Here is a 27,725-nt window from a genome sequence, read left to right on the forward strand (position 1 = left end):
ACTACTTAGTCTGTGTCCAGCCTTGTGCTAATTGATGTAAAGAATAATATAGAAGTAAAGCAGTTCTCCAGCAGTTTACAGTCTTAATTGACTAACATACAAATGTTTAGAAATGAGAGTGCAAGAGAGAAATGGTTGGCCAGGCTAAAGGAAAACAGGATATTTTGTATGACAAGGGCACTGTCATCCAGCATTAGCATTTTGAGATTTTAGTGATTTCATGTGAATTGTTTGTGTGAGAGAGGAAGTAGTGACAATTGGCTTGATTGTTGTCACAGTAATCAAGGACTGTCCAATTTACTGTGTTTAAGCATACACGTTTTAATTGAACATAATACATAAGCCTAAGAATCTATAAACCTATTGCTTTCTATCTATGGAGATCACCTTTCTAAATGAGAGTTTCAATCCAACTATATTTTGGCAAATGAGAGAGAAAAAAAAGATGTTCTTGCTACTCGTGCACATATGAATTTATGTATGTATTGCTATTATTTAGTTGTAAATATAAAGTGAGTAGGAGAAATAACGGTCTGAAAGCCTACACACCTCAACATTGCTCCTTAGAAGTCAGTCACATATATTTTCTCCTCCCTGTTTATTTTATGGTTGCTATACACAATTGTAAACTATGCTAAGAAACCTCTTCATAGGAATTATAACTGGAAATGCTGTCATTATTCTGTCTTCACATGCTCACGACTTTCTTAGCAGCATTTATCAACCCTGAGACATGACCTGCTTGTGCTCTTATAAAGTGAAAATTCCTTTTAAGTTTGTTTTCAATTTGGGAGTTATCGCTGGAAGAAAAAGGTGATGCCTACATAGGTAGTTGAGATGATCTCTATTCATCTTAAGGCTGAAACAAGTTTATTTTGCAAATTACAACTTACATCTGCTTCACAAGTTTTCTACTTTTTACCCGCTATGTCTATATAATTTCAGGCTTTGGCAAGTGGAAGAGATAAAAAGGGTAATAATTCCCAAGGTGTGACAGAAAGAGAGAGAGAGAGGTCTAATGAATTAATAACTAAGAAGGAAAATTCTCAGTAGCAAGGAAGAAGTCGTCCCCAAGAAGATTAATAATTTTATAAAAGAGGCCCCATGGAGAGCCCTAGCCCTTCCTCTATGATTGGACACTGGACACAGTGAAAGGCACTGGCTATGAGCCAAGAGGAGGGCCCTCAACCAACCTTGCTGGTACCTGGTCCTGGACTTCCCAGCCTCCAGAACCATGAGAAATAAATTTCTGTGGTTTACAAGCTACCTAGTTTTGGTATTTTGTTGTAGCAGCCCAAACAGACTAAAAACAATTATTAACACTTCCCTTAATTTCCAATTTTATAAGAAAAACAAATTTTTATAAGAAAAAGTAAAAAAATTCCTAGGTTAAAGTGGATATATTATGTTTCATTCCATAGGAATTGAAAGAAAGGTATTTCAGCAACTGCATCTCATGTCTACTAAAATCTTTCCAAAAACAAAACACAAGGGGAGAGATTTCATGAGATTCCAGCTGCAAAGAGCAGCTCATTGATAAAAATCAAGTATAATCAAGATTACCTGGGAAATATCAACATCCTGAACACTGAGAATTGAACTGCAAAGCAAAGGATTATCTTAGTTTCACTCTGCAGCTTAAAAAACAAAATGCCATTAACTAAATGTTGGTCTTATCTTGTAGTCTGTCCATGAACCACAGTTTTGACTTTACGTTCACCCAAGCATATTAACGGGAGACAGGATGTCTGTACAACCCAGCTCAATTATCTGTTTTTCTCTACTATGGCATTCATCATTATGGGAAGGAAAATTTGGCTCAGATGACGCTCATATCTTATCCCAATACCAGTGTAACAACACAGTTTAAGTGTACTCCCACAGCCCATAATTCAACTACTAAATTACCAAAGTACAGCTCATGAATAAGAAATCCTACATCAAAACTCCTGCTAATATGAAGAGTTTTTGCTTATGTACTTTAAAACTATGAATTTAAAGGGTCTTTTCCTTACTCATGCATTTGTAGATGCTAGAATACATCCCACCTTTTCCCTCAGTACAATAAGAATTATGATAGACTCTATGACAGAATTATGTGAGCAAAATCTTTGGAAGGCTTTTCAAAGCTCGACTGCAACTAGGTTAAAAATACATAATATGCATATGGAAAAAGACTGGAAATCAATTTTTAAATGCACAAGACTGTATTGTGAAAGCTGAATTACAGGTGACTTTTTCATTCTGTAACACTGTATTATTGTTGGTACAGTATAAATTCAGTGAAAGTTATTTAAAGCTCAGATACTTACCGTGGTTGGAAAATAACGGCTAGTTTTAAATTTTTTCAGAGCCATAGATGAGGTGTAGGTGCCCAAGAAGAGGATGAAAGACATGAGTGTGATATCAGGAACAAAATCACAGTTGTTCCCCACAAGCTTTCCTCCATATTTCAAACACTTCTTCGTTGACAAAAGTGCCCAGTCAAAGGTAGCATTATGGTACTAAAAAAGAAAAACATGAAAATTTTTCTAGAGAACATCAATACATCAAAAGCAGCATTTGATATTTGAAGGGTTATGTAGGGATTAGGCTAAAAGTCTCTGTAGAACAGTTGGCAGGTAACTACTGGAGGGTGAAACTTGATGAAGTGTTAATGCAATAACAGGTAAGGGAGGCCAGAGGCTAGCAATTATTGAAAATACAATGAAAATGATGCAATCCCTTACCTAGTTTGATCTATAGTCCTACAATCATCCATTTGTTCAACAGAAGCAAACTACAAAGTCGTTCTTTCCTGTCACCCTTCCTGAGAGTAAACTGAGACACACTAATATCCAAAATGTGAGACTCTCTGAAACACCTTTGTTGTTCAAAAACTACTTCCTTTGCAGTGCACAGCTTCTTTGGATTCAAGCTGATGGCCCTATGGTGAATGCTCTCTAAAAGTTTTACTAGGTTAACCATGAATTTACCCAGCACTTTTACAAAAGAGCTATTTCTTTTCTAAATAACTAGAGACTGGTGGCTTAAGGAATTAAACTATAAAAATGCTGATGGTTTCAGTTGCATACCCTGATAAAATATAGCTTTTGTTCTTGTTGACTCCAGGTCAGCTTCATGAGTATCCAGTATTGGAATATGCTGTAATGGGCTATGGAGTTGTGTGGAGGATGTCTAATCTATTCCTATATTATATGAGCTCAAGCTCATGAGTCAATTTTCAAATATTCTTCTATCTCATGAATTGCTATCATGTTGTAAATACTTGTTTTTTAAAGATTTTATTTATTTATTTATTTATTTATTTATTTATTTATTCCTGAGAGACACACACAGAGAGAAGCAGACATAGGCAGAGGGAGAAGCAGGCTCCAAGCAGGGAGCCCGATGTGGGACTTGATTGCAGGACTCCAGGATCATGCCCCAAGCCAAAGGCAGACGCTTAACTGCCGAGCCACCCAGGTGCCCCAAGATTTTATGTATTTATTTGACAGAGAGATGGAACACAAGTAGGGAGAGAAGGGGAGGGAGAAGGAGAAGCAGACTCTCCACTGAGCGGGGAGCCCGATGTGGGGCTGGATCCCAGGATCCTGGAATCATGACCCGAGCCAAAGGCAGACACTTAACCAACTGAGCCACCCAGGCACCCCTTGTCAGTATCTCTATAGCAGCTAACGCCTGTTCCTATTTTCTGTTTCTAATATGCAGGAGAATTCTTCTGCTTACATAGTGGATGAGGTCAGGGCACTCATCCCCTAGCTGCTCAGAGTTTAAGCGCTTGCCAGCTCATACCTGCCTCCTTCTCTACAGAACTGTCTTCAGTCACATAAGAGCTACCTCACCTAAAATGTTATGCCTTCTTGCAGCCACGTACAGATCAACACTAATGGGGGTGCTGACTAAAATTCCCCCTCAATGTTTTGAAATCATGTGTGATGGTATTTGGGAGGTGATTTGGTCATGAGAAAGGAACCTTCATGAATGAGATTCATGCCTGTATAAAACAGACCCCAGAGAGCTGCTTTGTCTCATCTATCATATGAAGACACAATGAGAAGAAGGATGTCTATGAACTAGGAAGTGGGTCCTCATCGGACACTGAATCTGCCATTGCCGTGGTCTTGGACTTCCTCTTTGGTCCAGGGCTAATGAGTATGTCATGTGCTAACAGGAGAGTTACTTGAGAATACCTGGCAAATAAATATGGAAAGATAAATTTCTCCTGTCCTTTGGGGCAAGAGTTAGTTCTACCTCACACCAGACACATCATCAATATCCTTTACTATTCAATGAATTTTTGTGATGTAAGTAACCTAGTCATAAAAGATCACACATGTAAAAGAAGAATCTCTGACCAGAAAGAGTTCATATTTTTATAGAGCTCAATAGGTAAAGTGCTTACATAAGTCAATAAAACATAAAACCTGGATCGTTCCCTGAAATCTTTTTTTCAGTATTAAGCTTCAACTTATAAACAGCTGAATTACATAATTATTCTTTTATCAGACTCTTCTTCTGAGAGGTAATTAATCATGTCTCATCTTGTTTTTCAGATTTCTGCATTTGGATGTTTTTAGCAGAACACATTTAAAGTTTAGAGGTCATGATAGGCAAGAGATTTCTTTAAGATCAGCAAAAATTTACCATAATATCACTTTAGCACTTTAATATCAACAGATTTCTTCTTTATAACCCAAACAAGCAAGCTGTGTTAAGACAATCCCAACAGGCAATTTTTATTGATTTTCTGACAAAGATTGAGGATGAGGCAAAAAACAATACATATGTACATAAAAATGATAGATATGTATTCTCATTTACATCAACTTAATATGCCAATATCACTATTTTGTAAGCCTCAAATAATTCTTTGAATCATCATACAGACAAGTTAGTCTCCAAACTATATAAGGACTTTAGTATAAAAGCTTTAGGCATCATGCACAGATATCTCAGGATATGTGTGTGTGTGTGTATATATATATATATATATAGTTTCCCACTCCCATAAGTTTAAATCTAGCGAATAAATAGTTTTATTTAAGTATCACTGAAGATCTATAAAATCATTAAAATTATTTTAAATTAAGTCTTTTAAATTTTAAATTTAAATCTTTAAAAGAAAATTTTAAAGATTTTATTTATTTATTTGAGAGAAAGAATGAGTGGTGGGGAGGGGCAGAGGGAAAGAGAGAGAAGCAGACTCCCTGCTGAGCAGGAAGCCTGATGCAGGGCTCCATTCCAGGACTCTAAGATCATAACCAGAGCCAAAGGTATACGCTCAACGAACTGAACCACCCAGGTACCCATATTATTTGTGTTATTTCAGTGTTATTATTCCATATAAGCAGATATCAGTGAAGATTTACTCCTTAGGACTTCAGGCAACATTCATATCACCAAAAAAGCTGTAAGACAAAAGCCTCCTGAATGAAGCTCAGGGAAGAAAATGGCTTGTATAAGTGGTTATGGGTAAGATGTAGTCCTATTTGGCATGTTGTTTTTTTAAAATTTTAGGATATTGAGGTGGCTCAGTTGGTTAAGCGTCTGCCTTTGGCTTAGGCCATGATCCCGAGGTAGTGAAATTGAGGCCCACATTGGTCTCTGATCAGCAGGGAGTCTGATGAAAGAGTACTATGAAGGTCACTATTACCACAATACAGAAGAGTACTCTCCTGTACACATGCAAACCACTCTGATCTCACTCAGTAAGTTATGGTGGAAAACGTAGTCAAGTAACACGGGCTTCTAAAAGAGGGCAATATTGCGTTGGACATATCCAGCATAGATGTTAAGTGACCTGAAAAAAGAGATCCCTGATCCCCTGAAATATCATGTAAGACATTGTGTGCGTGAGTATGTCTCTGGGAAAAGCAACCACAGATGTCATTAGAATCTCAAAGGAAGCAATGATGCAAAGAAGCTTTAAAAATCTGCTCTGGTGCTGTTATAAGTGAGATTATCCCATCCTCATAATAGACATTCTCTTTGTATGTCAACCACATTCACTCTAAGAGCAAAGTCACGATCCCAAGACTAACAATAATTTTCAACTCATCAGCAAATGTTCTCCAAATCAAGGAAAGATTCATTGTTTTATAACTACTTCTTGGTAAACTACATCCTGTTTGAATCCTCAGGGGCATTTTAAATTTAACATGTTGAAAACTGATTTCTAATCCCTCTTTAAATTCCATCCCCCTAGGACCCTACCCATATCCGTTAATAGCAACTTCATCCTTTTAGATTCTAAAAACAGAAAACCTTGAAGTCATTGTTAATTCCTCTCTGTCTCACATGTCACATTATGGCAAAAAATTATCTCAAAATGCATCCAGAACTAGGGGTGCCTGGTTGGCTCGGTTGATAGAAGATGTGACTCTTGATCTCAGGGATGTAGGTTTGAGCCCCATGTGGGTGCAAAGATTGCTTAAAAATAAAATTTTTTAAAAAAATTTATTTATTGGAGCACCTTGGTAGCTTAGTGGTTGAGTGTCTACCTTCACTCAGGTCGTGATCCTGGGGTTCTGGGATTGAGTCCTGCATCAGGCTCCTCGCCGAGAGCCTGCTTCTCCCTCTGCCTATGCCTCTGCCTCTCTTTCTCTGCATCTCTCATGAATAAATAAATAAAATCTTTTTTTAAAGTTTTAAAATTTTTCATTTATTTATTTGAGAGAGAGAGGAAGAGAGAGCATGAGCAAAGTGGGGGGGGGGGTGAGGGAGAGAGAGAAGCAGACTCCCTGCTGATCAGAGACCAATGTGGGCCTCAATTTCACTACCCCGGGATCATGGCCTAAGCCAAAGGCAGACGCTTAACCAACTGAGCCACCTCAATATCCTAAAATTTAAAAAAAACAACATTCCAAATAGGACTACATCTTACCCATAACCACTTATACAAGCCATTTTCTTCCCTGAGCTTCATTCAGGAGGCTTTTGTCTTACAGCTTTTGTCCTTTATTCTTTATATGTGATCCCTACCCACCTATGGCTTTGATCTTTATTTCCCATGCAGAATTATATACATCACAATTTACTGCTTACATCAAAAGTTTAAGAACAAAACAAGAGGGAACGAATGTAATCTCAGAAGTCTCCTCTGTCAGAACTCTCAGAGCATGTTATCTCTATTTCTCATGATGCTTATAACTTTCCATTGCAAGAACACTGTGGTTCTTCTGCACAGAGAGATGTCTAATGGGTCTGGAGACCTGGATCTAGAAGAGATGTCAGGTTTGAAGACATCAACTTAGAGGAAGGAGAAGAGTGTAAAACATCTAAGGTACCAACATAAAGGGAGATATCCCAAAAGATTATAAAAATGCTATAAGAATACTGTGTAAAAGGAAAGGTACACAAGAATGTTGAAAGTCAAGGGAGGAGGAAAGGGTCCTATGTGGAGGAAAGAGGAGAGAGTCTAGTGTTGCAAAGATGAGTAAGGATGAAGACAGTAAAATCCATTGTTTTTTTTCCTCAAATTTAACATGTTCAAAACTAACTGAAAACTCCTAATGTTGAACACTGGAGGGAGATTCAAAGGAGAGAACTGAGTTGAGAAGTGAGATGAAAAAATTGAAAAAGTAATCCCAGACTATTTTTTCAAGAAATAGGATAGTAAATAGGCTATAGCTTATGACTACAACAAGATCAAGGCAAGTTCTTTAGGGCTGATGAAGACTTCTGCAGTGTTTATGGTGGATAAGAAAGAACCCAGCTATGGGAATGGAAGGAAGGAGGGCATGCTGGAAAAAAAAGAATGGGGAAAGGAAAACGAAAGATTATGTGAGAGAGAGAGACTGACTAGGGCTTTGGTAACTCTTTGTACCAGAGATGGGTAAAGGCAAGAAGTAACAGAAGTATAGGGTATGCAGACCAAAGGGACTGTGTGTCACTGAAAAAAAAAAAGGAAAGAAGAACAGACCAAGACAGAAGCAGGGTTCAATTTATGATACATCAGGCTCCCAAAGAAATTTTAGTTAACTGAAATCATTCATCAAGATCCAACTGTTTAATATATTCAAGGAAAATGCCTACCAATTTATCTACCCTATTTATCTGGAGAACAAAATTGAAGTAAAATAAACTTTAAATTGAAAGTTGCCAAAAAGGGAGGAGTTAAGATGGCAGAGTAGTTGGGGGACCCTAGGCTTGCCTGGTCCCTTGAACACAGCTAGAGCAACATCAAAACATTGTGAACAACTAAGAAGTCTATCTGAGGATTCAGAAAAGAATCTGCACAGTTGGATGGAGAGAACGTGTGAGGTCCGGAGATGTGAATGGAGAGAAAAGCTTCAGTGTTGCACAAAGGAGGGAGTGCTTCTCATAGAGTGAAGTCAGGGAGAGAGGAGAGAGCAGGAGAGAGAGCAGCGCATGCTGTGGTGAGGGGATCCCCTGGGTCACCCTGGGAGAGATAGATCACCTTCCTGAAGTACATGTGGAACAGGGTATATTGCTTCTCCGGGGACAAAAGGCCTGCTGGGAGCCTCTGAGTGGCCATTCAACAGCAGGGGACAGAGGTGCACACAGAGGGCAGATAACCCAGTCCCAGCTTTTCACTGATTGTCATAATTGACTCTAGCCACTGTGTGTGTGTGTGTGTGTGTGTGTGTGGTGTGTGCCATGTAACTGCTTTCCTGGGACAGAACAGTGCTGGGCACATCACTATGAAGCTATCTTCCAGGACAGAAGAGTAGTCCATGCCTTGACTGTTTGCTTTTCTGTGAAAGCCTCCTGAACAGCAGCAGCCACAGGTTTCCCTCCCCAACCAGCATAGTCAAGAGGGCAAGGCAATGCCGTCTTCCACCAGCACACTCCCCCAACCAGCACAGTCAGACTTCAGAGAGAAAAACAGCAGCTCCAGAGGAGGCTAGAGTCTCTTATATACCAAATTCTGCCTGCCCTGCGCCCAGCAGGAACATCTTTACCAGGGCAGGTCTGACTGTGAACCCATGCTGTGGGCCTCCCTCCCAGAGGACCAACTCAGCCACTGCATGTACCAAGTCCACTGATCATAAGTGCTCCAAAGTGTCAGCTTCAGTTCTAATAAAAACAGGACCAGGTTACCAGGTTATCTATCTTTCTTTCTTTCTTTCTTTCTTTCTTTCTTTCTTTCTTTCTATTCATTCATTCATTCATTCGTTCGTTCTGGTCAGGATTATAGTTTTTTGCTCATCTGTTTGCTTTTTTGTTCTTTTTTCCTTTTTTTCTTGGATCAAGCCTTTTTTTAAAAAAATAATAATAATAAGGGTAATCTTAACAAACAAATCAAAGCACACCTAATTAAAGGTACAAACACTCCCCAATGTAAGTGAGGAACTTTGTAGGGGCCTGCCCTGTGGGAAAGAGCAGCCAAAACACAGGAGCAGAGTGTACACAGCATACACCAGAAATATTTCCTAAAGAGCCAGGCCCTGGACAGTGTATGACCCCTTCTTAATAGAGTATTACTCTCAGGAGCAAGAAACATAACAAGCTTTCATAATACGCAAAAGACAGTAACCAAGACACAATGGCAGGATGGAGGCATTTTCCCAAAAGAGAGATCAAGAAGAAATCACAGTCTAGGATTCGCTCAAAACAAATATAAGCAATATGTCTGAACAAGAATTTAGATCAACAATTATAGGAATACTAGTTGGACTTGAAAGAAGCATAAAAGACACCAGAGAAACCCTGGTGGCAGAGATAAAAAAAAAAATAGTCAGGCCAAAAAAAAAAAAAAAAAAAAAAAAAAGCTATAACCGAGAAGCAAAATCCACTAGATGTAATCACAAGGATTAAGAAGTAGAGGATCAAAAAAAAAAAAAAAAAAGAAGTAGAGGATCAATAGGTGATATAGAAGATAAAATTATGGAAAATAATGAAGCTGAAAAGAAGAGGGAAAGAAAACTATGAGATCATGAATATAGACCTAGGGAATTCAGTGATTCCACAAAGCACAATAAAATTTATATCATAGGAATCCCAGAAAAAGAGTGGGAATACAGGGCAGAAGGTTTATTTGAACAAATTATAGCTGACAACTTCCCTAATCTGGGAAGGAAAGAGGCATTCAAGTCCAAGAGGCACAAAGAACTCCCCTCATGATCAACAAAAACAGGTCAACACCACAACATATCACAATGAAACTTGTAAAATACAAAGACAGAGAATTCTGAAAGCAGCTAGAGACAAAAGGTCCTTAACCATAGGGTAAACACAGCTCTGTCCACACAGAGCTGGCAGGCCAAGAAGGAGTGGCATGATGTATTCAATCTGCTAAATGGGAAAATATGCAGCCAGGAATACTTTATCAAGCAAGGCTATCACTCAGAACAAAAGGAGAGATAAAGAGTTTCTAAGACAAGTAAAAACTGAAGGAGTTCGGGAACACTAAACCAGCTCTGCAAGAAATATTAAAGGAGACCCTTTAAGTGGGAAAGAGAGACCAACAGAAACAAAGACTAGAAAGGAACAGAGAAAATCTACAGGAACAGCAACTTTACAGGTAGTACAATGGCTATATTCATATCTATCAATAATTACTCTGAATGTAAATGGACTGAATGTTCCAAACAAAAGATAGAGGGTATCAGAGTAGATAAAAAAGCAAGACCTATAGATATGCGGCTAACAAGGGACTCATTTTAAACCCCCAAAGACCCCTCAAATTGAAAGTGAGTGGGTGGAGAACCATCTATCATGCTAATAGACATCAAAAGAAAGCTGGAGTGACCACACTTGCATCAGACAAACTAGATTTTAAACCAAAGACTGTAATAAGAGATGAAGAAGGCACTATATCATAATAAAGGGGTCTATCCAACAAGAAGACCTAAAGCTTGTAAATATTTATGCTGCCAACTTGGGAGTGGCCACATATATAAATTGATTAATGACAAGCTTAAAGAAACTCATTGATAATAATACAATGATAATAGGAAATGTTAACATCTCACTCACAGCAATGCACAGATCATCTAATCAGAAGACCACAAGGAAACAAGGCCTTTGAATGATACACTGAACCAGATGGACTTAACAGATATATCAGAGTATTTCATCCTAAAGCTGGAGAACACACATTCTTTTCGAGTGCACATAGAATATTCTCCAGAAGAGATCACAAACTGGATCACAAATCAGGTCTCAACAAGTACAAAGGGACACCTGGCTGCCTCAGTGGTTGAGCATCTGCCTTTGGCTCAGGGCGTGACCCCGGGATCCAGGATCAAGTCCCGAATCGGGGTCCTTCCAGAGAGCCTGCTTCCCCCTCTGCTTGTGTCTCTGCCTCTCTCTCTCTCTCTCTGTCTCTCTCTCTCTCTCTGTGTGTCTCATGAATAAATAAATAAAATCTTAAAAAAAAAAAGTACAAAAAGACTGAGATCATATCAAACATTACCAGACCACAGTGCTATGAAACCTGGAAATCAACCACAAGAAAAAAATTGCAAAAATAACAAATACATGGAGGTTAAAGAACATCCTGCTAGGGGCACCTAGATGGTCAATTAAGCATCTGCTTTCAGCTCAGGTCATGATCTCAGGGTCCTGGGATCAAGCCCCATGCCTGCTTCACCCTCTCTCTCTACCCTCCCCACCACTCTCCCTTGGCTCATGTGCTTGTTCTTTCATCCTCCCCCCACCCCCATAAATAAATCAATAAAATCTAAAAAAAAAATTCCTACTAAAGAATGAATGGGTTAACCAGAAAATTAAAGAAAAAGTAAAAAAAAAAAAAATACATGGAAGCAAATGAAAATGAAAACATGACAGTCCAAAACCTTTGGGTTGCAGCAAAGGCAGTCATAAGAGGGACATATACAGCAATGCAGACCTTCCTCAAGAAGCAGGAAAAGCCTCAAGTACACAACCTAACCTTACACCTAAAGGACCTGGAAAAAGAACAACAAATAGAAAATAAAGCCTAAAATCAGCAGAAGGGACATAATTAAGATTAGAGCAGAAATTTTAAAAAGTAAACAAATCAACAAAACTAGAACTGGTTCTTTGAAAGAATTAGCAAAACTGATAAACCCCTAGCCAGACTTATCAAAAAGAAAAGAGAGAGGACACAAATACATAAAATCATGAATGAAAGGGAGAGATCACAACCAACACTGAAGAAATACAAACAATTATAAGAGAATATTATTAAAAAATATATGTGAACAAATTAGGCAATCTGGAAGAAATGGATAATTCTTAGGAACACATAAACTACCAAAACTAAAACAGGAAAGAAACAGGAAATTATTGCAGCAAAGATATTGAATCAGTAATCAAAAGTCTCCCAACAAAGAGTCCAAGGCTAAATGGGTTCTCAGGGAATTCTACCAAACATTTAAAGAAGAATTAATAACTATTCTTCTGAAGCTATTCCAAAAAAATAAAAATGGAAGGAAAACTTCCAAACTGTGAGCCCAACATTACCTTGATTCCAAAACCAATGACCCCAATAAACAGAATTACAGACCAATATCCATGATGAACATGAATGCAAAAATTATTAACAGTACATTAAAAGGATTAAAAGGATTTTTCCACCATGATCAAGTGGGATCTATTCCTAGGCTGCAGGGGTGGTCCAATATCCATCAATCAATTAACATGATACACCACATTAATAATAAAAAAAAAAGAACCATATGATCTTCTCAAAAGATGCAGAAAAAGCATCTGACAAAATACAGCACCCATTCTTGATAAAAATACTCACAAAAGTAGGGATAGAAGGACCATACCTCAACATCATGAAGGCCATATACAAAAGACCCATAGCTAATATCATCCTCAATGGGGAAAAACTGAGAGCTTTTCCCTGTCAGGAACATGACAGGGATGTCCACTCTCACCACTGTTGTTCAACATACTACTAGAAGTGCCAGTCTCAGCAATCAGACAACAAAAAGAAATACAAGGCATCCCAACTGGCAAAGCAGCCAACTTTCACTCTTTGGAGACAACTTGATACCTTACATTTAAAGCCCAAAAGAGTTCACCAAAAAATAGCTATAAAATAATACATGAATTCAGCAAAGTCATAGGATATAAAATTAACATACAGATATCTGTTGCATTTTTATACAACAGTAAGGAAGCAGTAGAAAGAGAAATCAAGGAATCAATCCCATTTATAATTGCACCAAAAACCATAAGATACCTAAGAAAAAACCTAACCAAAGAGGTAAAAGATCTGTACACTAAAAACTATAGAACTCTTATGAAAGAAATTGAAAAGGACACAAAGAAATGGAAAAAGCATTCCATGCTCATAGTTTGAAAGAACAAATATTGTTAAAATGTCCATATTACCCCGAACAAGCTACAGATTCAATGCAACCCCTATAAAAATAACACCAGCATTTTTCACAGAGGTAGAACAAATAATTTAATAGCCACAGCAATACTTAAAACAAAAAGCAAAACAGTGGCATCATAATCCTAGACTTCAAGCTGTATTACAAAGCTGTAATCATCAAGACAGTGTGGTACTGACACAAAAGCAGACATACAGATCACTGAAATGGAGTAGAGAAGCCCGAAATGGACCCTCAACCATTATGGTCAACTAATCTTCAACAAAGCAGTAAAGAATATCCAGTGGAAAAAAGTCTCTTCAACAAACAGTGCTTAGAAAACTAGACAGTAACATGCAGAAGAATGAAACTGGACCACTTTATTACACCATACACAAAAATATATTCAAAAGACCTAAATGTAAGACAGGAAAGCATCAAAATCCTACGGGAGAAAACAGGCAGCAACCTCTTTGACCTCGGCCACAGCAATTTCTTGCTAGACATGTTTCCAGAGGAAAGGGAAACAAAAGTAAAAATGAACTACTGGGACCTCATCAAGATAAAAAGGAAGTATAGTGAAGGAATCAATTAAGGAAACTAAAAGGATGGATGGGATGGGAAAAGATATTTGCAAATGATATATCTGATAAAGGATTAGTATCTAAAATATATAAAGAACTTACACAACTCAATACCAAAAAACAAGACAAGCCAACCCAATTAAAATATGGGCAGAAGATGGGACACATGGGTGGCTCAGTGCTTAAGCATCTGCCTTCAGCTCAGGGTATGATCCTTCTGCCTGTGTCTCTGCCTCTCTGTGTCTCTCGGGAATAGATAAATAAAGTATTTTTTTTTAATGGGCAGAAGAGAAACAGACATTTCTCCAAAGACATCCAGATGGCTAACAGACACATGAAAAGATGCTCAACATCACTCAGCATCAGGGAAATACAGATCAAAATCACAATGAGCTACCACCTCACACCTGTCAGAATGGCTAAAATTAACAACTCAGGAAACAACAGATGTTGGCGAGGAGATGTAGAGAGAGGGGTCTTTTGCACTGCTGGTGGGAATGCAAACTGCTGCAGCCACTGTGGAGAACAGTATGGAGGTTCCTCAAAAAGTTAAATATATTACCTATTACCTAACAATTGTGCTACTAGGCATTTACCCAAAAAATATAAAAATGCTGAATCAAAGGGGCACCTGCACCCCAAAGTTTATAGTAGCACTATCGACAATAGCCATATTATGGAAGAGACCAAATGTCCATCTATCATCTATTGATGAACGGATAAAGAAGAGGTAGAGTGTGTATATATGAATATATACACATATATATACACACATATATATACACATATACACATACACACATATACATATAATGGAATATTAACCATCAAGGAGAATGAAATCTTGCTATTTGCAAAAATGTGGATGGAAATAGAGTGTATTATGCTAAGTGAAATAAGTCTGTCAGAGAAAGGCAAATATATGATTTCATTCATATGTAGAATTTAAGAAAACAAATAGATGAATAGGGAAAGGGAAGGAAAAATAAGATAAAAATAGAGGGAGACAGACCTTAAGAGACTCTTAAACTGGGAGTTGCTGGAGGGGAGGTGGGTGAGGGTATGGGCTAAATGGGCAATGGGCATTGAAGAGGATACTTGGGATGAGCACTGGAGGTTATATGTAAATGATGAATCACTAAATTCTACTCCTGAAACCAACACTACACTATATGCTAACTAACTTGAATTTAAATTTAAAAAAATAAATAAAATGAAGTTGCCAAATAAAATATAGGATGCCTAGTTATATCTGAATTTCAGATAAACAGTGAATAATATTTTTAGTATAAGCATGAGCTATGCAATATATAGGACATATTTATACTAAAATAATTGTTCAATATTTACCAGAAATTCAAATGTAACTGGGACCCTTGGTTATGTTTTGTTTTGTTTTGTTTGCTAACTCTGCAGTTGCTATTTCAATTACATATAGGCCACTCTGAGTAACAGCAGCATGTGGAAAATAGAAAATGTCGCCAAAAGAAAACAGAAAATACACTAGGTCCTGATTAAATAAAGGAACTGAGATAGTGTTAAGGGAGCAATAAAGAAGAATAAAACAATTTTTAAAAGTTTCCTTGGAGAAATAAAATATGTCCACTTAAATAGTAATTAATAATGCAAGGCAGTAAAAGAACTGTCTAAATGAATGGTACAGAGATCAGCAGATTAGAAAAAGGACTGATTGGTTTCATTTAGCATAGAGAAAACAAAATTTAAGCTAAGCCTTGAAAGAGGCTTGTAGAACAAGGTCCTTGTAGAACACTCATATTCCAAAGTGTAGAAAGAAGAGTGGCAGGAGAACAAAATTAAAAAAGAATGACAGAGAGGGTAACAAAAGTCAGTAGAAAAGGAAATAAAAGTGAGAAGCTGAAGATCCCTGGGAGGCTCAGTGGTTTAGCACCTGCCTTCAACCCAGGACGTGACAGTCCCGGGATGGAGTCCCACATCGGCCTCCCTGCATGGAGCCTGCTTCTCCCTCTGCCTCTCTCTCCTCTCTCCTCTCTCTCTCTCTCTCTCATGAATAAATAAATAAAATCTTAAAAAATAAAAGTGAAAGCTTTGGATATATATTTTTTTCTGCACTGGCACAAACAAAGAGATAGAGCATTACACAGGAAGATGAGCAAAGATGCTGATTCAGGTATATACAATGCTTCCTTCGCTTATCTGGTAAGTCCTTTCAAAATTTATTGGATGTTCACCATGTGGAGAAACTAGCAGTGAGTGGACGAGGTGAGCCAAAACAGATCGATTGTACAAATGAGCAGTAAAAAAAAGGTGTAAGAGAAATGGGACCAAGATGTGAAGGATCTTAACTGTGGTCAATCTCAAGAAAAAGAGATATCAATCTATATTGCTGGATCTCATTTTCTAGAGAATTATTTTGTTTACTTCGAATGGAGTTGTTTGTAAATCTTAAAAGTACAAGGTATACTGACATTGAATTTTAAAATTTAAAATTCTACAGCATCCTTCCCAAAGACAAAAGTGGGGGATATGTATGTGAGAGAGGATGAACAGACTGTTGATAGTCCTTGAAACTAGGTGATGTGTATATGGGGTTTCACTGTACTATTCTCCATATTTTACTGCATGTTTTAAATTTTCTATAATATTTTTAAAAGTAGGAACATGTTATATTCAAGGGGATTTAAGGACAGAATAACACTTGACTTTCTCGGTGAGAGAAAATCACAAAGATGTTATGCACCAGAAGATTAATATGACATTCTATTTCCCATGAAAATGAATGCTTACTCCTAAAATCACCCTGAAGGTACATCAAATCAAAGCACTTTTGCTTCCATGTCTGACTGCCAAGCAGAATTTATGAGACTATAATAGTTCTTCGTTCCATGATTAACAGCATCTCCATGTAGACATGATATGCTTCAATGGGTAACATAATAAGCAAAAAAATAAAATAAATAAAAATGAAAGATTCTATATTGCTCTCCCTAGGTATCAACTAGTAAAATATATGCCTTTTAAAATATATACAAATGAAGGTAATGCTATAAATAAAAGTCTCAAGGTTAAGTGGTTAATGTACTCATTCAGGTTTTTCTTTCCCTGCAGTAAGTAGGCCAGATTTGCAGTAATCCACAATCTTACTTTATGATCTAAAGAACACATTTGAGCTGCAGTTGTCTATAATTGTATGTGTTATTGTGAAATATCAAAACTAATTGGTTGTTCTACTTGTGATTAAGACATAGAAAGTAGAATGAAACTGGACCACTTTCTCAGACCATACACAAAAATAAATTCAAAATGGATTAAAGACCCAAATGTAAGACAGGAAACCATCAAAATCATAGAGAACACAGGCCATAGCAACTCTTTGATATTGGCCATAGCAACTTCTATCTAGATATGTATGTCTCCTGAGACAAGGGAAACAAAAGCAAAAGTAAACTTTTGGGACCCCATCAAGATAAAAAATTCCTGCACAGTGAAGGAAACATCAACAAAACTAAAAGGCAACTGACAAAATGGGAGAAGATATTTGCAAATGATATACCTGATAAAGGGTTAGTATCCAAAATCTATAAAGAACTTATCAAATTCACACCTCAAAAACAAATAATTCAATTTAAAAATGGGCAAAAGACATGAATAGACATTTTTCCAAAGAAGACATACAGATGGCCAACAGACATGTGAAAAGATGCTCAATATCACTCAGCATCAGGGAAATATAAATCAAAACCACAATTCTGACACCTGTCAGAATGGCCAAAATTAACAACTCCAGAAACAACAAATGTTGGCGAGGATGTAGAGAAAGGCAAATCTCTTGCACTACTGGTGGGCATGTGAACTGGCGCAGTGACTCTGGAAAACACTATGGAGGTTTCTCACAAAGTTAAAAATAGAACTATGCTACAATTCAGCAATTATCTTACCAAGTATTTATCCAAAGAATACAAAAATACTAATTCAAAGGGACACATGCACCCCAATGTTTATTACAGCATTATCTATAATAGGCAAGTTATGGAAACAGTCCAAGTATCCATCGACTGACAAATGGATAAAGATGAGCTACATATATATATATAATGGAGTATTACTTGTCCATCAGAAAGGATGAAATCTTGCCATTTATGACAACATTGATGGAACTACAGTATATTATGCTAAGCCAAATAAGTCAGTTATAGAAAAGTAAATACCATATTATTTCACTTGTATGTGGAATTTAAGAAACAAAACAAGTAAGCAACAGGGGTGAGAAAGAGACAGAGAGAAAGCAGGAAACAGACTCTTAACTATAGAGAACAAAAAATGATGGTCACCAGAGAGGAAGTGGAGGGGGAGGATAGCTTAAATAACAGGTGATTGGGATTAAGGAGTGCACTTGTGATAAGCACTGGGTGTTGTATGGAAGTGGTGGATCACTATATTATATATCTTAAACCAATATTATATTGTATGTTGACTAACTGGAATTTAAATAAAAAGAAAGAGAAAGAAAGAAAGAAAGAAAGAAAGAAAGAAAGAAAGAAAGAAAGAAAGAAAAGAAAGAAGAAAAGAAAGAAAAGAAAAGAAAAGAAAAGAAAAGAAAAGAAAAGAAAAAAGAGAAAGGAGTCATTTCTAAACTATCCAACCAAGATGGATAAGGCATAAAATCATAGTTTTCAAAAAACCACCAGAGACATGAAGATATAAAGAAACTTAAATAAATTCTAAAAATTACACGACCTTCATGAAAGAGAAGAAATCCATGGCTACCTCATGCATGCCAGAGTGGCACATGGAAGATAAACCCAATGCAGATGGAGATGGGGCAAAATAAGCCAAATATTCAATGAGTGTTTAATGGCTGCATGCAGACTGGGGTGACAGATCAGAATTCCAAGGAGCCCTAGGCATTAGGCTGAGCCTTTATCCATCCACCAAACTTTCTCATGGGCTTTGCCAAGTACACAGGTTGTACAGAAAAGGCAGGAGGTTTGATAAGAGAGCTGAGAGAAATCCCCCCCTTAGACACAGAGTCTCTACCAAATACAAGTCATCTTCCTAAGATGGGAAGCAGGGCAAGAGAGTGGAGGAAAACCCCTTTGTGGAATTCTAGCACTCTCTGAAGAGTTGAAGGCATCTTCCCTTTGAAGGCTAGGGCAGAGCAGTTGAGCAAAGAAAGATCTCCCATGGCTCCGAAGCTGAGGCATAAAACAAAACAAAGAGCATTCCCCATGGGACTTTCTGGGATAATGGCGATGTTCTATATGTATCTTGCTTTGGGTAATGATTACATGAGTCTATAAAATGTCAAAACTCACTGCAATGGACATGTAAGAACTGTAGGTTTTAAAGTACACCTCAAATTTAATAACATTTTTTTTTAAAAAAAAAGAATCTAATGTGAAAAACAAAAAGTAACTAAACCATTCAATCACCTCCTTGGAGAAGCCTCAATGTCAGATTGTGAAATCTGGTCTCTCTCTCTCTCTCTCTCTCTCTGAGAGCTTGTAAGTGGAAGCCAGCAGACCCTAAGACTCAGTGTGCTGATACAGTACGGATAAGTTGTGGCTGGTCTCAACGTTTTAGAGGGACCTTTCAAAAAATTTTTTGCAGGTTGAAGGGATATGCCTACCAATAAGTCTACAGGAAAACTTTGAAGCTCAGAAGCTTTAAAAACGCAGTGAGTCCAACAACGAGTGTAAATAATAGAAAACCTGCCTTTTTATCTTGAGGGATGGTTATTCTAGAGTTACAGTCAGCCTAAATGCTCTAATGTACATTCTTCCTGAAAACACACCCATATTCCTGTGAAGTAGAAAAGTTGTCTTCATGCTAGTGAAGCTGAAGAGAAAGAGCTTTCCCTCCTCTGACAGTGTTCCCAGAGCCTTGTGAGAGGGAGTCTTGCTGGTGCCCCAGGGTTACATGTCACTTTTGCGGTACTTTCTCTAATTATGGCTGAATAAAAGATGGAAATTAAATCCTTGGGATTTAACTGTATGTCCCAGGAAAGACTGAGGGTAGCAGAGCTAGCATGGCTGAACAGAGAGAGGGCCCAGTTGACTGTCAGACCAGTTTGGCATCCAGTTTATTTTCTCTACCAACCTAAGTTGTGGTGGCAACATGGACTTAGTGGAATGATAATAATACCTAAAGAGAATATTAACATTAGCTAACCCAACTGAGAAATAAGTATGTGCCAGCCACTATGCTTTATCCCACCTGCTTACTCATTTGACTTTTATAGCATCAGTGAGATAAAGTACTATTATCATCACTATTTTACAAATGGGAAACTGAGAACTAGTGGATCCCTGAAGTTGACTCTGGACAGTATGACATAAGAACTCAGTATTTTTTAAGTCCTTCTACAGGAAACACTATTCTGCTTCCCCAAATAATGAAAATAGGCAGGTTTTGGAGTTAGAAAGCCCGGAGTTCAACTCCTGATTTTACAGATACTGACAACATGGCCTTTGAGAGAACAGTTAACCTCTCTGAGCTTCTGTTTCATTCGTATATTACAGGTAACGTTATAAAATAGATGAACATAGGGGAAGAGAAGGAAAAAAAATAAGATAAAAACAGAGAAGAGGCAAACCATAAGAGCCTCTTAACTCTCGGAAACAAACTGAGGGTTGCTGGAGGGGAGTTGAGTGAAAGGATCGGGTAACTGGGTGATGGGCATTAAGGAGGACATGAGATGCAATGAGCACTGGGTGTTACATGAAATTGATGAGTCACTAAATTCTACCCTTGAAATTAATAATCACTATATGTTAACTAAATTGAATTTAAATTAAATTTTTTTTAAATATAGGTAACATAATAACTCAGACATAATAAATAGACAATGTGAAGAACCTGGCCCTTGGTAGGTGCTCAAAAAATGGTAATTATTACTGGTAAAAATAAATCATATTACCTCTTTAATACTCATTTCTGGATCTTGTATATATACAAATTATATGTGTGTGTGTGTGTGTGTGTGTGTGTGTGTGTGTATCAGCAAAGTATACCTGAAGGCATTGAAATGGATAGAAAAGAAGAAATGAAGGATAGAATAAGAGTTCTAATTCATAGTAGAAAAAGTCCTTCATAATTACATACACACATTTTTTTCCGAATTTCTTCTCTAGAGGTGCTGAACATAGCAACTTAACATTTTAAGTAAGGTATGTAACTGATGCACACATGAGGGGACTTCTGGAGTATAGACATGCATAAGAACTGAAAGTGTAAACCTTTCTCTCTGCAAACATGCATCATGGCGTGCTAGAAATGGTCGTAGAACCACTCAGATTTCATTTCAAATCTATGATTTAATAATTTATGGCTACATGACCTAGAGCAAGAAAGGTTATTTACCTTCTAAAGCTTCATTTTCTTTCATCTATAAAATGAACAGAATTATACATGGTAGTTTGTGTTAATGATAATAACATGGGTAAAACACCTAGTCTCTAGTAGATGCCCTATAAATGATAGCTAAATTGTAATCATTATTGTGCCTTTATGTCTTTTATAATAGTCATACTAGCAGTCAATCACAATTTCCATTTGTTTTCCGTAAATCTTATAGTGACATCTTATAATTACATGTCAATTTCTAGAATCGCTCTAGAATTTGCCCAAAGACAGGGCTTAAAAATTCATTAATTTTTAAAGCTTTCCTTGATTAGTTACAAAAGGAATTAAGTCCGAAATAATCTCTTTTTAAGTCAATGGACGTGTTTTATTAATTTTTAATTGCAAATTAACTTAAATTTTTAATTAATTACATAGTATTTTAAATTTTTAATTAGACTTTAATTAAAATTATTTCAAGTCTAGAAGGAACTGTTTTTCTCTGTATTTTAATCAAGTTCTTTTAGGCAATAGACTGGCTGACTCAAAGACTGAAAATTGATCTCTTTTCTGTATGTGGCATTTAAAACATATATACTCTCTCCTCACAAACACACTCACACACTCACACACACATACACAATCAAACATAAATAGTCAGGCAAAGTTTGGAGAAAATCAGAGAGGACTTTACCAGTAAGGAAAGAAGTCAAGGGAGCAACAGAATATGAAAGCAAGAGAGAATTAGGGTCAAGTGAGAGTTGTCCAGGGAAGATAAAAAGCATCATCTTTGAAAGGGAGTTGTGGGCACTCGCTGCATAATATCTGCAGAAGTGTTCTGGGCTCCTGAGAGATGGGCACCCTATCAATACAAGGTATTATGGTTTCTGTCTTTATAACTGAGAGATTGATATTCTTTGGTAAGATTCCATATCCAGTGTAGAAGGAACACAATTAGAAGCCTGAAATAGCACTTTCCCCTTTTTCTCCAACACAAAAGTCTCCTTCCAGTGTGTGACCTTCCATGCAAAACAGTTCATTTTTAAAGCTTAGTTCCAGTCTCTTAAAGATCCTTGGTTACAAGCCATGGGAAAGGATATCATGTGACAGAGGCACAGTGCTTTCTAAGTGACAGGGGAAATGTCCTGCTGTAATCACCCTTGCTGAGGAGAACACAACACTCTTTGGTAGTCAGAAGAATTCTTAATCATTCTAAAAACAGAGAGAGGATACCATGCTCTCGTTTTTCGACTTTCTTCACTTGTGAAAATATTTCAAGGTGACAATGAATGGATATAGTAGTTAAATTCCTAAGCAGATTTAAAAAGCATGTTATAGGGATAAAAATTCACTTGAGTTTTTTTAAAAAGAAAAAAAAACTGTCTAGCGCAAGGAAAGTATTTTTTTCCATCCTTCCATTACCACTGATTATTAAAGTTGTATTCACACTCAGATTGTTGATGGGTAGGAACCATCATGTTATGAATATTATAATTAGAGTATACCATATACAAGCAGTTTGAAATATTAACTCACCATGTCAGCAGAAGAAATAGTTGGCAAATCCTCTGGAGCCAATGTAGTATCATTAGATATTGAGATATTAACTGTAAGAAAAAGACAATCTTTTACCATAAAAATAAAATAAAAATGACTTAACTGCATAACTCAAAATCTAAAAAAGCTAAGTATTAAATATGTCTTCAACAATAACATAAAGCATAATGAATTTTTCTTTATTATAATTATATTCACCTTTCACCTAGATAAGAATTACCAAAGATTCAGACATATCTGTTGTACTCTAATCTGATAAGAAACAATGGCAAACATTTAAGAAAATGGTATTACAATTTGTTTCAGGGTTCAAAAAAGAAAAAAAAAGAAAAAAACTTCACCATTACTAACAGATACGCAATATATTTTGCTTAGTGGAAGAAATGGATGTTAGTAAGAGAGTAAGTTGATCATGGGCTTCATGTATAGTCAAATCTCACAAAATGGAATTTCACTAATTAACCAGTTTGGGATTCTTGGTAATTTGGACTGCATGTGAGAAAGTATATCTTTGCAAAATGTGAGAAAACAAAACAAAAAATCTTTCAAATACATAATAAATTATATAAATATGGGAATAAACATTTTTCTAATTTAAAAAATTATTATAATTTGGCATGAGTTATAGGTTTATTAAGAGGCTACTTTCAAAGAAACCTAATTTACTTATTAAACCAACCCTCCTCTTGGAAATATTTCATTTTTTAAAATGAAATGTGGCTAAAATTAAAACTATTTTAAAAGTACCCTATAATTAACCTTTTTTTAATCAGGTAAACCTTTTTCCTATTACATGAAGCTTTATGTGTCATAAAATAAATTTTTACTAAGAGAATATCCCTGATTTATGGAAATACTGTAAAATGACACGTTTTCATCTTTGAGTGTCACATTTAACATCCAAATTGCTAATTATTAATTGTTCCCCTCCTGCCTGTGCCCTCCTGCCCCCAAGCCCTTTACTATCTTTTTACCTCATCATATTTTAGGTCTTACCTGCATAAGCTCTTAAGGAGAAACAAACAGATTTATTTGATTGCTGAAATTGAGAATATAAGATTCATGAAGAAAGAACATGTCTTGTTCACTGCTTTTCCCCAGAATCTGCTCAGTCTGGCACTTAACTAATAGGAACTCAAAAATATTTATTATTCAACTTAAGAAAACGGAAATTCGGCCATCTGCAAAAATATGGATGAACTTGGAAGGCACTATGCTAAGTGAAATAAGTCAGACGAAGACAAATACTTATAGGTAGAATCTTTAAAAAATTCACAGAAAAATTAAGTACAACTCATAGAAATAAATAGTAGAACGGTGGTTGCCAGGGGTTGGGAGAAATAGGAAGAGGTTAATAAAAGGATACAAACTTTAAATTATAAGAGGAATAAGGTCTGAGGATCTAATGTATAGCATGGTAACTATAGATGATAATACTGTGTTGCATAATCGAAATTTTCTGAGAGTAGGCCTTAGCTGTTCATAAAATAAAATAATATAAAATAGAATAAATAAGTGAGGTGATAGATGTATTAACTTGGTGGGAATCCTTTCATACTGTATGCATATATGAAATTATTCTGTACACTTTAAATATATCACACTTTTGTCAATTATACTTCAAAAGAGCTGAAAAAATACTTTTTTACTATCAATAAATGAGGCTAAAATAGGGACCATTTAATGACTACAAATGAATGAGAGCAGATAAAGGCAAAAGAAATAAAATAAGGAAAACAAAGGGGAGAAAATGTTTAGCCTGAGCCCTGGCTTTTCTCAATTTTAGAATCCACTCTGATCTTTGAAAGTTCTGGAATCGTTAAACTTTTAATCTAAAGCTAGCTGCTGCTAGGGCATCCCTATTTCCACAGTAAAACAAGCACATGTGCAAATTATTTTCTTTTTCTGTTTCAGTGCAGGCCATGGAAAAAATCAAAACAGGCTAAAAGGATGCTTGGCCCAAACAAAAAAAAAAGCCAAACATGAATCCATTCCCAAAAGGAAGAAGATGTTAGTACTTTTTTATTAACAAAACCTAGATTTTCATTACTATTTTGTTTTTTTAAAGCCTAAAGTATATTTTCTTACATTATTCCATTTGCTCATTTAAAAACTCCTGAGAGCATGTAACAGATATATTTTCATACCCATTTTATGTTGAATGGGACCCTGAAGCAAGATATGCCAAGTTTCTTGCACAGGATTGTGGAGTCAACCAAAAGTAGAATTGGTACTAAAATCTTGTTCAGCATTCTTTCTTTTCCTACCCAGTATTTTATTTTTGTAACCACAGAATTCAAGGTGGGATAACACTCTCCAATGTCAGATGATGTGGATATGTGAATCTCCACTGCACACTGATTTGTCTGACTGGTCTGAGCATTTGAAAGAAAAGGGCATATATGAAATCACAGGCTCTATTTAGATGGTGTCTGGAAAGCTGCTCTTCCTCCCAAGCAAGATTCTTTAATGCAATTTTATGAGCTTCCTGTCATAAGAGTGAAGGTCTTTTTGCAACATAATTTTCTGTATAAAAACAAGGAGCAGAAGTGAGGGAAAAAGATATCCAAGCCTCCTTTTTTGTGTGTGTATGTGAAATGAATGACAGATAATAAAGACCACAAGTGAAGCCAATCTGAACTTTCAGTAACTACTTTCAAGTTCTAGATACACATCAATTCTGCTCATCTAAATTCCTTTATCTTTTCTTTTCTTTTTTTTTTTTAATTAATTTTTATTGGTGTTCAATTTACCAACATACAGAAAAACACCCAGTGCTCATCCCGTCAAGTGTCCACCTCAGTGCCCGTCACCCATTCCCCTCCAACACCCGCCCTCCTCCCCCTCCACCACCCCTAGTTCGTTTCCCCGAGTTAGGAGTCTTTATGTTCTGTCTCCCTTCCTGATATTTCCCAACATTTCTTCTCCCTTCCTTTATATTCCCTTTCACTATTATTCATATTCCCCAAATGAATGAGAACATACACTGTTTGTCCTTCTCCGACTGACTTATTTCACTCAGCATAATACCCTCCAGTTATCTTTTCAATTTTCCTTTCAGACAAGCTATTAAGGCATACTGGCTCTCAAAATCTCAAAAGACTAGAATCAAAAGGACAGTAAATTTTTCCTTTTTTTTTTTTTTTCTGTTTCATTCTGCATATTTTATTTTTTTTTAAATTAATTTTTATTGGTGTTCAATTTACCAACATACAGAAAAACACCCAGTGCTCATCCCGTCAAGTGTCCACCTCTGCCTTATTTTAGTATGTGGCTGCTTCAAGAGAATTTCAAAATAAATATATAAACAAGCACTTCCATAAATATATATATATTGGCAGAATATGGTAGGGTCCATAAGTAATATTAAAAGTAAATTTCTTTAAGCTCACAGATGAGAAAATGATCAATTCCAATTGGGAGTTTGGTCTACGAGAACCACTAGTCACCCTTTGGATCCAGATACATACAATGCAAGTATTTTGGCAACCAAGTGTAGAATGATCTATGTATATGGAATTTGTAATATCCTTAATTAGGATTCTGATAAAGTCAAATAGAAAAGCATAAACACACTGCACTCTGTTGGTCTTCGCTATTTGCTTAGTACCATGGCTTAGGAAACAAAGAAAGTCTTTGCCCTAGGAATCTGGCTAATGTAGAATTAGCTTCTTGTCACTGGGACAGTCTGTGTCCCATACTTGGTTTCAGGGAGTTTTCACAGGTTGTTCATTTTATGGTCCTTGGATTTTCACCCCTTGATCTTCCTTCCCATGTATCAAATTCTAGCTGATCCTCTGGAACAGGGGAACGAACATTGTCAGTCAGCAGACATTTTTAAATGTGCCTGTGAGTACTCCTATCTTAAGCTCACTTTTTCCCCCTCCATGTTTAATGAGAGATCTACAGAAAGAACAGAGTACAGGAGCCACGAGCAGGAAAAAAATGGTGACATCCATGTGTCAATGTTAGTGTACCTCCTGCATAAGAAATATCAATTTCAATTTTAAGGTTGTCCTTCCTTATTCTCTAGTACCTGGCACCTGGAACTACCCCATGATTCCTCTGCTTTACACAGCAGGAACTGTAACATTAGGAATTTGCAGGAAAGCTACATGGTCAACTATGAGCAACAAATGGCCATCAAGACAGAAATCTGTCTGCTTTAACATACCACCACATCACAAGTTAGAGACAGGAGTGCTAAGAAAGCTGAGCTATACCTCTAGCTTGGCCACCTTCTGGAGCATAATGTCCCCAGACTACCTCACCACATAATCTTGAGGAAGTCACCTCACTGCTCTTGACCACAGGTCCTTCATTCGCAAAGTTGGATTTGAAACAATCTACCTCATAAGGTTACTATGCAGATCAAATAAGACAACGTAGGCAAAGCTGTTAGCACAGTATCCAGTAGCAGGTAAAACTGAAATAGATGATAGCTAAGGTTACTACTAGCTTTATGACCTGGAGAAAGCAAAACTTCACCCCTGGGGGTAAAAAGGGTTTGCTGCCTTACGAGGTTTATGTGATGATTACATACATCTATATTATAATAATACAATATAATATATTGAAATATAGTGTATTAAAATCCTTTAGTAAAATGTCTGACACTTGGATGGTGCTTAAATATTAGCCAAATCTGAACCTATTCCACAACATAGCTTCTTACGATTACAATAATGGAGACGCCTGGTGGCTCAGCAGTTGAGCATCTGCCTTTGGCCCAGGGTGTGATGCCAGGGTCCTGGGATCAAGTGCCAAATCGGGCTCCCCCCAGTGAGCCTTCTTCTCCCTCTGCTTCTTTCTCTGCCTCTCTCTCTCTTTGTCTCTCATGAATAAATAAATAAAATCTTTATTAAAAAAAGGATTACAATAATGCAGAATTGGTTAACTTGGTCTGAATAAGAAAAAAATTTAAGAGTATTCTCCATGATAATGAAAGTTTGTTTTATTCCATTCTACATAAGCAAATCTGAAT

General features: G+C 36.7%; 1 protein-coding gene across 16 annotated transcripts in view; it reads right to left on the reverse strand.

Moving 5' to 3' along the window:
- The window catches only part of SLC4A4 (solute carrier family 4 member 4), a 424,139-nt gene that overhangs the window by 51,755 nt on the left and 344,659 nt on the right, over nt 1–27,725 (reverse strand). For all 16 annotated transcript variants that reach the window (XM_072748813.1, XM_072748814.1, XM_072748806.1 and 13 more), the window contains 2 exons: nt 22,721–22,791; nt 2,313–2,504 (listed from right to left, as the gene is read on the reverse strand). In XM_072748813.1, coding sequence (XP_072604914.1) covers nt 2,313–2,504; nt 22,721–22,791 — 263 coding nt within the window. The remainder of the gene's footprint in view (nt 1–2,312; nt 2,505–22,720; nt 22,792–27,725) is intronic.

The sequence above is a fragment of the Vulpes vulpes genome, chromosome 2 (genome assembly GCF_048418805.1).
Source record: "Vulpes vulpes isolate BD-2025 chromosome 2, VulVul3, whole genome shotgun sequence".
Classification (NCBI taxonomy): Eukaryota; Metazoa; Chordata; class Mammalia; order Carnivora; family Canidae; genus Vulpes; species Vulpes vulpes.